Raw genomic sequence first — 13,325 nt, forward strand, 5'->3', positions numbered from 1 at the left:
TGCAAACAACTAACTTTATTTTAATGGTAGGTAGTACAGTTGATCCCTGCTATTCATCAGGATTTGCGTCCCAAGACCCTATGGGGATGGTGAAAAAACACGAATAATAGACGCACCCATAAAAATGCCTATTTTTTATACTCTAAAAAAAACTGACTGCATGTAAAAAAAATAAAATAAATAAATAAATTTAAAAAAAAAATATATATATATATATATATATATATATATATATATATATATATATATATATATATATATATATATAAAAATAAAAAAATAAATAAATAAATAAATAAATAAATAAATAAATAAATATATATATACACACTGTATCCAACCTATACATATGTACATATCATATTAAAATAATAAATATAATTGGATTTTAATAGTATGTGAAAGTCCGACTTCTAACTTGTTTACTTCCGCGACAACCTCCTTAAAAATTTGTAATCAATCAGAAATATCAAGCAAGCAGCTAAAATGTGCCAAACATGGGTAAGTGTGGACAGTGTTTTGCATTTTCCCATCATGCTTTGTAATGAATTAAAATGGATGTAATTTAGATTTTTTTTTTATGGTGCATTGTTTTTTATAATGTCTACAAAGTTCAGTCAGCAGGTGGAGTTATATGTGACCATGTCTGATGACATTTTGTGTTCGTTGGATTGGTTTTTTTTGCACCATGACTAGGGAAGGTTGTTTGCATTGTTTGCATTCAGAACATTATTAAAGGTCATTGATCTCAATTACTCATGTTCACCACAAGATGGAGACATAATAGCAGCATTAAAATTGTCAGACTCGTAACATGAATGCAACTTTCCTGTGTGTAAGATCCCTTATTGAAATATATTAATAATAATATTCCTATCACAATTAATTTTCACATTTTAAATCCAGTTTTACATATGAAGAAACAATTAGTATTGTACTTACAAAACATGCAGTTACACAAAATCACGTCTTGTCAAATCATCATCCTGCTGGAAAATGTTGAATGAACTGACTTGATTCTTGTGCCCCTGCAGCTAGCGCCATCAAACCCCTTTCTATTAAAGGCCTACTGAAAGCCACTACTACCGACCACGCAGTCTGATAGTTTATATATCAATGATAAAATCTTAACATTGCAACACATGCCAATACGGCCGGGTTAACTTATAAAGTGCAATTTTAAAATTCCCGGGAAACTTCCGGTTCAAAACGTCGCGGTATGATGACGTATGCGCGTGACGTCACGAGGTCAAGGGTAGTGTTTGGACCCTATGCAAATAGCTGTTTTCTTCGACAAAATTCCACAGTATTCTGGACATCTGTGTTGGTGAATATTTTGTAATTTGTTTAATGGACAATGGAGACTGCAAATAAGAAAGTTGTAGGTGCGATCGGTGTATTAGAGGCTGGCTGTAGCAACACCAACACCAGGAGGTTGTGTTGTGTTTTGAGCTGGAGAGCAGACGCACTACGGTGAGTACAGCTTTGGCTTCCAAACATTTGATCGCTTGCCCGTACGTGCGTGTCGATATGTGCATGTCACGCACGTAACTTTGGGGAAATATATGTTTCTTGCCGACTCTGATGGCGGCCGGGGTGTCGTCGAAAGCTACAACGCCCGCCGCCGCCCCGTAGCTAACTTAGCTTCTATTTTTTTAGCTTCGCCAAGCTGAAAATTAATAACCGTGTATTTACATGTTCATGGTTTAATAGTATTGTTGATCTTCTGTCTAGCCTTCCAGTCAGGGTTTTTTTAAATTTTGTTTCTATCTGCATTTTGAGCCTGCTATCACGTTAGCTCTGTAGCTAACATAGCTTCTATTTATTTAGCTTCGCCAAGCTGAAAGTTATTAACCGTGTATTTACATGTTCATTTTCAAGAGGATATAGTATCCGAGGTGGTTTAAAATACAAATCCGTGATCCACAATAGAAAAAGGAGAGAGTGTGGAATCTAATGAGCCAGCTTGTACCTAAGTTACGGTCAGAGCGAAAAAAGATACACGCTGCACTACACTGTAGTCCTTCACTCTAAAGTTCTTCATCCACGAATCTTTCATCCTCGCTCAAATTAATGGGGTAATCGTCGCTTTCTCGCTCCGAATGTCTCTCGCTCCATTGTAAACAACGGGGAATTGTGAGGAATCCTTAGTCTTGTGACGTCACGCTATACTTCCGGTAGGGGCAAGGCTTTTTTTTTTATCAGCGAGCAAAAGTTGCGAACTTTATCGTCGATTTTCTCTACCAAATCCTTTCAGCAAAAATATGGCAATATCGCGAAATGATCAAGTATGACACATAGAATGGATCTGCTATTCCCGTTTAAATAAAAAAAAAAATTTAAAAAAAGTTTTACAAAGTACAGCAGAGATAGCTGCGAATATGTGGGGGAGGTCATGGCAAACACCGATTAGGCGAATAAGGGATCAACTGTTAACATTTCATGGATTAGTAATCAAGCTAAGCACTTACCCACAACTAGTTTCCAGTAGACTATCCCCAACTTGGAGTGAGGCCATGCCAAAATCTGCTATCCTGATGTTATTCTTCTCATCCAGGAGAAGATTCTCAGGCTTCAAGTCTCTATGACTGAACACATGCAAAAAAACGACATTGATACCTCGACTTTGAACACCCGAAATTACGATTTGCAGCCCACTGAAAACTGCACCTTTAAGTATGTTTGATACTCCAAAATACCATTAAATCTGGGAAAGAAATTGTTGGAAGAAATTCTAACAAATATGAGTTTGACAACATACTGTACCCGTCCAAAAAATAAGGGGCATATTCTGGGAAACAGGGCGAAATAAATAAATGACATTACAGGCCACATGATGGTTTCAAAGTGTTGCCTCACGGACTTTTGCACAGACATTTTTGGGGGCAGGTGCTCAAGCCAGAAAAAAAGGCACCGATCTAAAAATCTATCCATAAAATTATTGTTATTATGATAAAAATACCAACAGAATATTTTCAATTTACATAGTAACTAATACAAACTAAAATCATCAAACTAATTCAAAGTTTAGATGGAATAGACATTGAAAGATTAAAATAAATCGAATTTTTGGGAGTTATAATAGATGACAAAATGAAATTGAAATTTCAAATACAAATATACAACATAAGGTAGCAATAAATATTTCATTGATGAATATAGCAAAATTTGTACTAGACAAAAATATTAACTTCATGTTCTTTATTGATGGCTAGTGTTACCATATCTAGGTTATAGTGCAGAAATATTGGGAAATAACTACAAAAGTACACTTCATGCACTAAAACTATGTTACATAAAAAAAGATCAGTTAGAATAATACATAATGTTGGATATAGAGAAAATACAAACACTTTATAAATCCAAAATATTGAAATTCAAGGACTTGGTGCATTCGCAAACAGCTAAAATGATGCACAAAGCAAACTAAAACCTGCTCCCCAAAAATGTACAACAATTCTTCTCCACAAAAGAGAAGCAATATAACCTTGGAGAAAAATGTAATTCAAAACATTTGCATGCACGTACAACACCTAAAACCTTTAGTATCTCAGTATGTGGAATTAAATTATGGAATGGATTAAGCAAAGAAGTTCAGTTCAAGAGAGTGCTCAAACTAAAAGTGTTTACAAAGTACAAGGAAGAAGAAATTTGAAAAACGTCTTGATCTTTATTTAAAATGAGTTAATAATTTCCAATGTGAATCGCAGTTCTTAGAATGCATTGATTTAGACCAGGGGTCAGCAACGCGGTGCCCGCGGGCACCAGGTAGCCCGTAAGGACCAGATGAGTAGCCCGCTGGCCTGTTCTAAAAATAGCTCAAATAGCAGCACTTACCAGTGAGCTGCCTCTATTTTTTAAATTCTATTTATTTACTAGCAAGCTGGTCTTGCTTTGCCCGACATTTTTAATTGTAAGAGAGACAAAACTCAAATAGAATTTGAAAATCCAAGAAATTATTTTAAAGACTTGGTCTTCACTTGTTTAAATAAATTCATAATTTTTTTTACTTTGCTTCTTATAACTTTCAGAAAGACAATTTTAGAGAAAAAATACAACCTTAAAAATGATTTTAGGATTTTTAAACACATATACCTTTTTACCTTTTAAATTCCTTCCTCTTCTTTCCTGACAATTTAAATAAATGTTCAAGTAAATGTATTTTTTTTATTGTAAAGAACAATAAATACATTTTAATTTAATTCTTCATTTTAGCTTCTGTTTTTTCGACGAAGAATATTTGTGAAATATTTCTTCAAACTTATTATGATTAAAATTCAAAAAAATTATTCTGGCAAATCTAGAAAATCTGTATAATCAAATTTAAATCTTATTTCAAAGTCTTTTGAATTTCTTTTAAAAATTTTGTTCTGGAAAATCTAGAAGAAATAATGATTTGTCTTTTGTTAGAAATATAGCTTGGTCCAATTTGTTATATATTCTAACAAAGTGCAGATTGGATTTTAACCTATTTAAAACATGTCATCAAAATTCTAAAATTAATCTTAATCAGGAAAAATTACTAATGATGTTCCATAAATTATTTTTTAAATTTTTTCAAAAAGACTCGAATTAGCTAGTTTTTCTCTTGTATTTTTCGGTAGAATTTTGAATTTTAAAGAGTTGAAATTGAAGATAAACTATGTTTCAAAATTTAATTGTCATTTGTTTCGTGTTTTCTCCTCTTTTAAACCGTTCAATTAAGTGTAAATATAATTAATTATTAATAATAACAGAGTTAAAGGTAAATTGAGCAAATTGGCTATTTCTGGCAATTTATTTAAGTGCGTATCAAACTGGTAGCCCTTCGCATTAATCAGTACCCAAGAAGTAGCTCTTGGTTTCAAAAAGGTTGGTGACCCCCGATTTAGACTGTTACAAATTGAGAACAATGAATGAAAACATGTATTAGAAAGTGTTATGACGTAGAAAGGGGTAGGATTAAATAAGCCTGGCTTCTTCCTACTCCTTTTCAGACATGTATTGTCAAATCAAAATGTGATGTAACATGCAGCTGACATTGTATACATGTTCGAAATAAACAGAAACAAACAGTTTTAGCTTAGTTGACTCAGAAGCAGCATCACACTAATAATACATAACATGTATATATATTGTACATATACAACTTAAGACCCACCTTTCATATTGTAATACTTAGGATTTAACTGAAACTAAACAACTGAACTAGGACTGCAACAACTAATCGATTAAATCGATTAAAATCGATTATTAAAATAGTTGCCCATTAATTTAGTCATCGACTCATTGGATCTATGCTATGCGCATGCGCAGGGTTTTTTTGTTTTTGTTTTTTTAATAAACTTTTATTTATAAACTGCAACATTGACAAACAGCTGAGAAACAATAATCAAAATAAGTATGGTGCCAGTATGCTGTTTTTTTTCAATAAAATACTGGATAGGATAGAAATGTAGTTGGTCTCTTGTATCCGATTATTAATCGAAGTAATAATCGACAGATTAATCGATTATCAAATTAATCGTTAGTTGCAGCCCTAAACTGAACCTGTCTAATATGTAGAACAGAAAAAATTACTTTAAATAAATTGCCTGGCTGTCTATCTCCTGTTAGAATGGAAAGCTCAGTGGTTCCGATATTTACCGGAAAAGCCAGAGATGAGGGTTCAACATGTTTTCTTTTTAGTGATTTTGACTGTGACAGTGGAAATTAAAGAATGATAAAAAGTACTGACCATATGGAGTAACTATGGCAGAAGTCCAGAGCGGAGATGATCTGCCTGAAGAACTTCCTGGCCTCTTTGGGGGTCAACCTTCCCTTTTTCACCAGATAGTCAAAGAGCTCCCCACCAGACACATGCTCCAACACCAGGTACCTGGCAGAGTCCAGAGCAAATGAAACGATATGAGAGGCATGGAGAGAGACATAGCATCACAACATTGCAGGTGTTTGCGCTATGAACACAAACTCATGGATCCCTGTCCTGAAATAATCATGTGCCATATTGGCGATGGCAGATTCAGTGAAGTGAAGTCGGCAGGAAGACAGAGAGATACTCACAGATACTTGTTATTTTCATAGACATCATGCAGCTTCAGAACGTGAGGGTGCTCGATTAGTTTGAGAATCGCTATTTCTCTTTCCACCTGCAGCGACAGACGGGCAAGCAGGGCGGAAGAAAGTTTAGACAAAGAGGGGGTTAAAATATGAGAAAAGAAATAGGTTGGTCGAGGAGCATTAGTAAAGCACACATAATTATGGAGTCACCTCAAGAATGAGAAAAAGCAGACACTAATGAACACCCACGCTATACTGGGTGTGTTGCAGACGGTTTGTGGTGGCACGGTATTGGAGTTGTGTGCTAACCCTCAACCTTAAGCAATATTGTTGACACTGATCATTCCAGCTGCACTTAAATGGCTTTGTGGAACATCGATCAAAAATGATGTTGTTCATTCATTTATCTGTGTACCTATACAGGGACTCGACAAAGTATTCTGACTTTATGACTGTTTCAATTCATGCACTTCCAGATGGCGACAAAAAAACAGCGACACTTACAGTAGTGTATGACAACATACAGTGCACTACCAGTAGCCAGATGGTGCACTCAAAATGGCGAGTGTGCGATGCTGGACACTAAACACCCTCGAGGAACTAACTAGAATGGTTGCTCTTAACGATGACAAAAGGAAATAGGAGGAAAAATGGGTAAACATTGGGATTGTCATTTCCGTGAAATGTCTTTGGGACAGCACTACACTGAAAAATGTGTGCACTCAGGAACTAAGTACTCAGTATTCATATTATTAGGGCTGCAGCTATCGATTATTTTAATAATCGAGTAATCGATTATTTTGTTCGATTACTGACAGCTACAGTTTAATTTACCGTATTTTTCGGACTATAAGTCGCAGTTTTTTTCATAGATTGGCCGGGGGTGCGCCTTATACTCAGGATCGACTTATGTGTGAAATTATTAACACATTAGCGTAAAATATCAAATAATATTATTTAGCTCATTCACGTAAGAGACTAGACGTATACGATTTCATGGGATTTAGCGATTAGGAGTGACAGATTGTTTGGTAAACGTATAGCATGTTCTATATGTTATAGTTATTTGAATGACTCTTACCATAATATGTTACGTTAACATACCAGGCACGTTCTCAGTTGGTTATTTATGCCTCATATAACGTACACTTATTCAGCCTGTTGTTCACTATTCTTTATTTATTTTAAATTGCCTTTCAATTCTAGTCTATTCTTGGTGTTGGCTTTTATCAAATAAATTTCCCCCAAAAATGCGACATATACTCCAGTGCGACTTACATATGTTTTTTTCCTTCTTTATTATGCATTTTCGGCCGGTGCGATTTATACTCCGGAGCGATTTATACTCCGAAACATACGGTAGTAATCAATCTATTATTCGGGGTCGCGGGGGGTGCTGGAGCCTATCTTGAAAGGGACAAAGCGGTAGAAAATGGATGGATGGAATCTATTATTTTGTTCGATTAGTCACAGCTATAGATTATTTTCATAATCAATCGATAATTTTCTTCAAATAATCACAGCTATTGATTAATTTAATAATCAATCTAATATCCGTTGAATTAATCACAGTTTTGAATTACTTTAGTAATCAATCGATTATTTTGGTTGATTAATCACAGCTATATCATTTTTGTAATTGATCAATTAGTTTGTTCGATTAATTTACAGCTATAGATTATTTTAGTAATTGAGCGATTGTGTTCGATTAATCACAGCTATAGATTATTTTAGTAATTAATCGATTATTTTGGTTGATTAATCACAACTATATATTATTTAAGTAATTGATCAATTATTTTGTTTGATTAATTTACAGTTTTAGATTATTTTAGTAATTGAGCGATTATTTTGTTTGATTAATCACAGCTATAGATTGTTTTAGTAATCGATCAATTATTTTGTTCGATTAAGCTTTGCTTCTTCCTACTCCTTTTTGGACATGTTAAGAAAATGTAAAAATGTGATGCATCATTTTGAAACTGTATATATGCTCAAATAAAACCAATCTGAATCTAATCACAGCTATAGTAGTATAGTAGAGTATTTTAGTTATTGATTGATCAATTTGTTTGGTTAACTTCAGCTCGAGATTATTTTAGTAATTGATTGATTGTTTTGTTTAATTGATCGCAGCTATAGATTTTAGAAACCAAGTAATCGATTATTTTGTCCGATTAATCAAGTAATCGGATATTTTACAGCCTCATTGCGAAAATTGTTAAAAGACATTTTTACATTTTTAAGAATTGTCCTTTTTTGCTTGCCATAGCCTTCAGTCTTTTTTATAATAATGCACATTATCAACATTGAAACTGCATTTTTAACATGTGTGCATTGATAATCTAAAATCGCCGCCACACAAATCCCGGCACTCACACATCCCTGCTCCCATGTGCGCTCGATTGCAGCGGATGTACGGAAACTATGCTGTCCGGATTTTATACATTGTATTAGTTCAACTCAAACGATTAATTGAAAGCAACAGAAGATAAATCAAAGCTTTTTTCTAAACAACTTAATTGATTTAATCGATTAATCGTTGCAGCTCTACATAGTATACATAATCACATTCAATTTTATAATGGCTGTCTCAGTTTGCGCAATTTCACACTTACACATAGTTTTTTTGAGTGCATAAGTGCATGAGTACATGTTCACACGGATAAGTACAGTAAAATGCAGTGCACTCAAGACAGACACAATAGTGAGGGCTCAGTGATGTACACATACCACTAGGGATTTAATGATATGAACACTTCATATTATAGTTATTGTGCCAGAAATCATCATAATTATCATGTTATTGTTGAATGTACTAAAAAAGTACTACTACACAAACTCAAATCTTTTAAGCAAGTTTTAGTTAGGAAATAAAATAATACACACAAGAAATGTTAAATATTTTTCTGGCTTCATATTATTATTTGAGTGTTGTAATGTGTTTATCTTCTTTTGTTTAAATTTGTAAAGGTTTTAGAAGGTTTCCAAACGGGGGTTGCACATCCGGTTTATGTTATGCCACGGGGGTTCAGTTGGTGTTGTAGACACGTACGATGTCCGTGTATGAATCTTTATAATCTATCACTCGATGCCTGTAAGTCAAATGTACACAATTTAATACCTTAGTTGCTCAGACAGCAATGTGTTTATATAACTTTAGATTGGGGTACGTCTTTTCTTAATGGGGAAATACATTCATGTCCCTTGTAATTATTATTAGTTATTTATTTATATCTATTATATAATAAAGGTAATAGTTACTAGGGGTGTCAAAAAAATTAAATACATTTTTAGATTATTTGCGATTCTTATTTGTAACGATTCTTAATCGAACAAAACCAGTTTTCTTTTAAGTAATATTGAAATTGATCGGAGCTGTTTATTTCATGGAGGAGTGTATTTAATCATAGAACTGGCATCCAAGGTTCCATCCATCCATCCATTTTCTACCGCTTATTCCCTTCGGGGTCGCGGGGGGCGCTGGAGCCTATTTATTCATATCTATTAAATAATACAGGTAATAGTTACTAGGGATGTCCAAAAAAATAAAAACAATTTAGATTATTCGCGATTCTTATTTATAACGATTTTTAATCGAACAAAACCAGTTTTCTTTTAAGTACCGTATTTTTCGGACTATAAGTCACAGTTTTTTTCATAGTTTGGCCGGGGGTGCGACTTATACTCAGGAGCGACTTATGTGTGAAATTATTGCCACATCACCGTAAAATATCAAATAACATTATTTAGCTCATTCACGTAAGAGACTAGACGTATAAGATTTCATGGGATTTAGCGATTAGGAGTGACAGATTGTTTGGTAAACGTATAGCATGTTCTATATGTTATAGTTATTTGAATGACTCTTACCATAATATGTTACGTTAACATACCAGGCACGTTCTCAGTTGGTTATTTATGCGTCATATAAAGTACACTTATTCAGCCTGTTGTTCACTATTCTTTATTTATTTTAAACTGCCTTTCAAATGTCTATTCTTGGTGTTGGCTTTTATCAAATAAATTTTCCCAAAAAATGCAACTTATACTCCAGTGCGACTTATATGTTTTTTTCCTTCTTTATTATGCATTTTCGGCAGGTGCGACTTATACTCCGAAAAATACGGTATTCAAGCTAACTAGTGTTTAGTGCGCAATTATTATTCGTTATTTATTTATATCTAATATATAATACAGGTAATAGTTACTAACGGTGTCAAAAAAAAAAAAAACATTTTTAGATTATTCGCGATTCTTATTTGTATCAATTCTTAATCGAACAAAACCAGTTTTCTTTGAAGTAATATAGAAATTGATCGGAGCTGTTTATTTCATTGAGGAGTGTAGTTAATCATAGAACTGGCATCCAAGGTTATTTATTCATATCTATTATATAATACAGGTAATAGTTACTAGGGGTGTCCAAAAAAATTAAAATGTTTTAGATTATTCGCGATTCTTATTTATAACGATTTTTAACGAACAAAACCAGTTTTTTTTTAAGTACCGTATTTTTCCGACTATAAGTCGCAGTTTTTTTCATAGTTTGGCCGGGGGTGCGACTTATACTCAGGAGCGACTTATGTGTGAAATTATTAACACATTACCGTAAAATATCAAATAATATTATTTAGCTCATTCACGTAAGAGACCAGACGTATAAGATTTCATGGGATTTAGCGATTAGGAGTGACAGATTGTTTGGTAAACGTATAGCATGTTCTATATGTTATAGTTATTTGAATGACTCTTACCATAATATGTTACGTTAACATACCAGGCACGTTCTCAGTTGGTTATTTATGCCTCATATAGCGTACACTTATTCAGCCTGTTGTTCACTATTCTTTATTTATTTTAAATTGCCTTTCAAATATCTATTCTTGGTGTTGGGTTTTATCAAAGAAATTTCCCCCAAAAATGCGACTTATACTACAGTGCGACTTATATGTTTTTTTCCTTTTTTATTATGCATTTTCGGCAGGTGTGACTTATACTCCGGTGCGACTTATACTCCGAAAAATACGGTAATAAAGAAATTGATCGGAGCTGTTTATTTCACGGAGGAGTGAAGTTAATCATATAACTGGCATCCAATGTTATTAAAAAAGTATAGATTTTGAATCGAGAATTGTTTTGAATCGAGAATCAATTTTGAATCGAATCGTGTGGTGCCCAAAGATTAACAGTACTAATAGTTACATCCCTACTTAACACCCTCATTAGCTGCTATTTTGGCTACGTAGCGGAACGAGAGGAAATACAAGAGAAAAGGCAATGGGGTAATATTTGAAGCAGGGAGTACACACAAGCGCAAAAAGTAGTAACAAAGAAGAAGAAGAAGAAGAAGAAGAAGAAGGAGAAGCTAAATATAATATGATTAGAGACAACTTGGTTATTAGGTGACCACAGATGTTGCGCTAGCTGTTTAAAGTCGGGACCCGGGGTGGACCACTCATCTGTGCGTCAGTTGGGGAAGTCTGCGGTGCTGACTTGTCTCCACTCAAGATGATCCCCTGCTGGCCCCACTATGGACTGGACTCTCACACTATTAACTAGTCATTAGTAACCATTTTAACCCGTTTTACAAAAGCGTCCCTGATTACTACTGGAATTCTCTTCCAGTATGGGAAAGACATACTTGACCACTGCGTCACCTTCATCTTCCTCAACAAGGCGCGTGTTTGTTGATCATGTTGATAAAAAACTACACCACTCGACCCAGTATCCCAAAGGAAGAGCTCATGTTGGAATCCATGTTTCCCTACATGAACCGCAGCTTCCCAGTGCTGGTAGCACTCATGCAGCCCGAGACCCATAGAGCCCAAGACACTACCATGCTTGACTGCAGGTAATACACAATTATCTTGGTAACCACAAGCAATTTGGACAATGTGTTGACTAAGGGTGTAACGCTACGTGTATTTGTATTGAACCGTTTCGGTACGGGGGTTTCGGTTCGGTTCGGATGTGTACCGAACGAGTTTCCACACGGACATATTAAGTAGCGTACCGCACGTTGTGTAAACAATGCACACCGAGGCACAACACACGGCATGCTAGCAGCGACCGGGCTACGACAACAAAGCGAAAGCGGTTTGCCGACATTGTTCAGCAGCGGTAGGGTATGCTTCTGGCAACACGTCAAACATGCTAACCCATTTGAAGCATCACCACCCCCAAGTGAACATCGCTTCAACGAAGAAAAAGACGAGCGTCGTGCAAACACCGCATTCAAGCAGCCTCTCCTCGGCGAGTCAGGCAGGGCTAAAGCAATAACACATGCCATTGGTGTTTTTATAGCAGCAGATTTAAGACCATATTGCATTAAAAACTAGATTTTGACCCATTTCTTCTTTCTGCAGACAATGTGGATAAACTGATTTTTCTGGCAAAAAACATGAAGATTGAGTGAAAGTCGCCAGGGTTAAAGGCTGGGGGGGAAAGAAAAGTTAATCTGAGGCTGAGTTGACTTGAAACCTGGTTAATGTTGCACTTTTTATATGTAGGAGAAAAGTTTTGTCATTTTATTTAATCCGAGCAACAACTTAAGGCAATTTAATGTTGATTAACGTGGACCCCGACTTAAACAAGTTGAAAAACTTATTTGGGTGTTCCCATTTAGTGGTCAATTGTACGGAATATGTACTGTACTGTGCAATCTACTAATAAAAGTCTCAATAAATCAATCAAAAAAAGCACTTTATATGTAGAAAGGTTTTGTTAAGAAACCATTCTAAGCCTTATCTTATTTAGTTTTTATTTGATATATGTTGACCACATTAAAGGCCTACTGAAATGATTTTTTTTTATTTAAACGGGGATAGCAGATCCATTCTATGTGTCATACTTGATCATTTCGCGATATTGCCATATTTTTGCTGAAAGGATTTAGTAGAGAACGACGACGATAAAGTTTGCAACTTTTGGTCGCTGATAAAAAAAAGCCTTGCCCCTACCGGAAGTAGCGTGACGTCACAAGCTGGAGTGCTGCTCACATTTCCCTATTGTTTACACCAGCAGCGAGAGAGAGTAGGACCGAGAAAGCGACGATTACCCCATTAATTTGAGCGAGGATGAAAGATTTGTGGATGAGGAAAGTGAGAGTGAAGGACTATAGTGCAGTGCAGGAGGTATCTTTTTTCGCTCTGACCGTAACTTAGGTACAAGCTGGCTCATTGGATTCCACACTTTCTCCTTTTTCTATTGTGGATCACGGATTTGTATTTTAAACCACCTCGGATACTATATCCTCTTGAAAATGAGAGTCGAGAACGCGAAAT

At 35.0% G+C, this 13,325-nt stretch overlaps 1 protein-coding gene across 1 annotated transcript in view; it reads right to left on the bottom strand.

Moving 5' to 3' along the window:
* Nucleotides 1–13,325, bottom strand: part of LOC133642700 (serine/threonine-protein kinase BRSK2-like) — an 87,013-nt gene that overhangs the window by 49,734 nt on the left and 23,954 nt on the right. The window contains exons 5-7 of the mRNA XM_062037055.1: nt 6,043–6,128; nt 5,717–5,857; nt 2,472–2,588 (exon numbers count right to left, since the gene is read on the bottom strand). Of these exons, the coding sequence (XP_061893039.1) occupies nt 2,472–2,588; nt 5,717–5,857; nt 6,043–6,128 (344 nt within the window). The remainder of the gene's footprint in view (nt 1–2,471; nt 2,589–5,716; nt 5,858–6,042; nt 6,129–13,325) is intronic.

Source organism: Entelurus aequoreus, linkage group LG25 (assembly GCF_033978785.1).
Source record: "Entelurus aequoreus isolate RoL-2023_Sb linkage group LG25, RoL_Eaeq_v1.1, whole genome shotgun sequence".
Taxonomy (NCBI): domain Eukaryota; kingdom Metazoa; phylum Chordata; class Actinopteri; order Syngnathiformes; family Syngnathidae; genus Entelurus; species Entelurus aequoreus.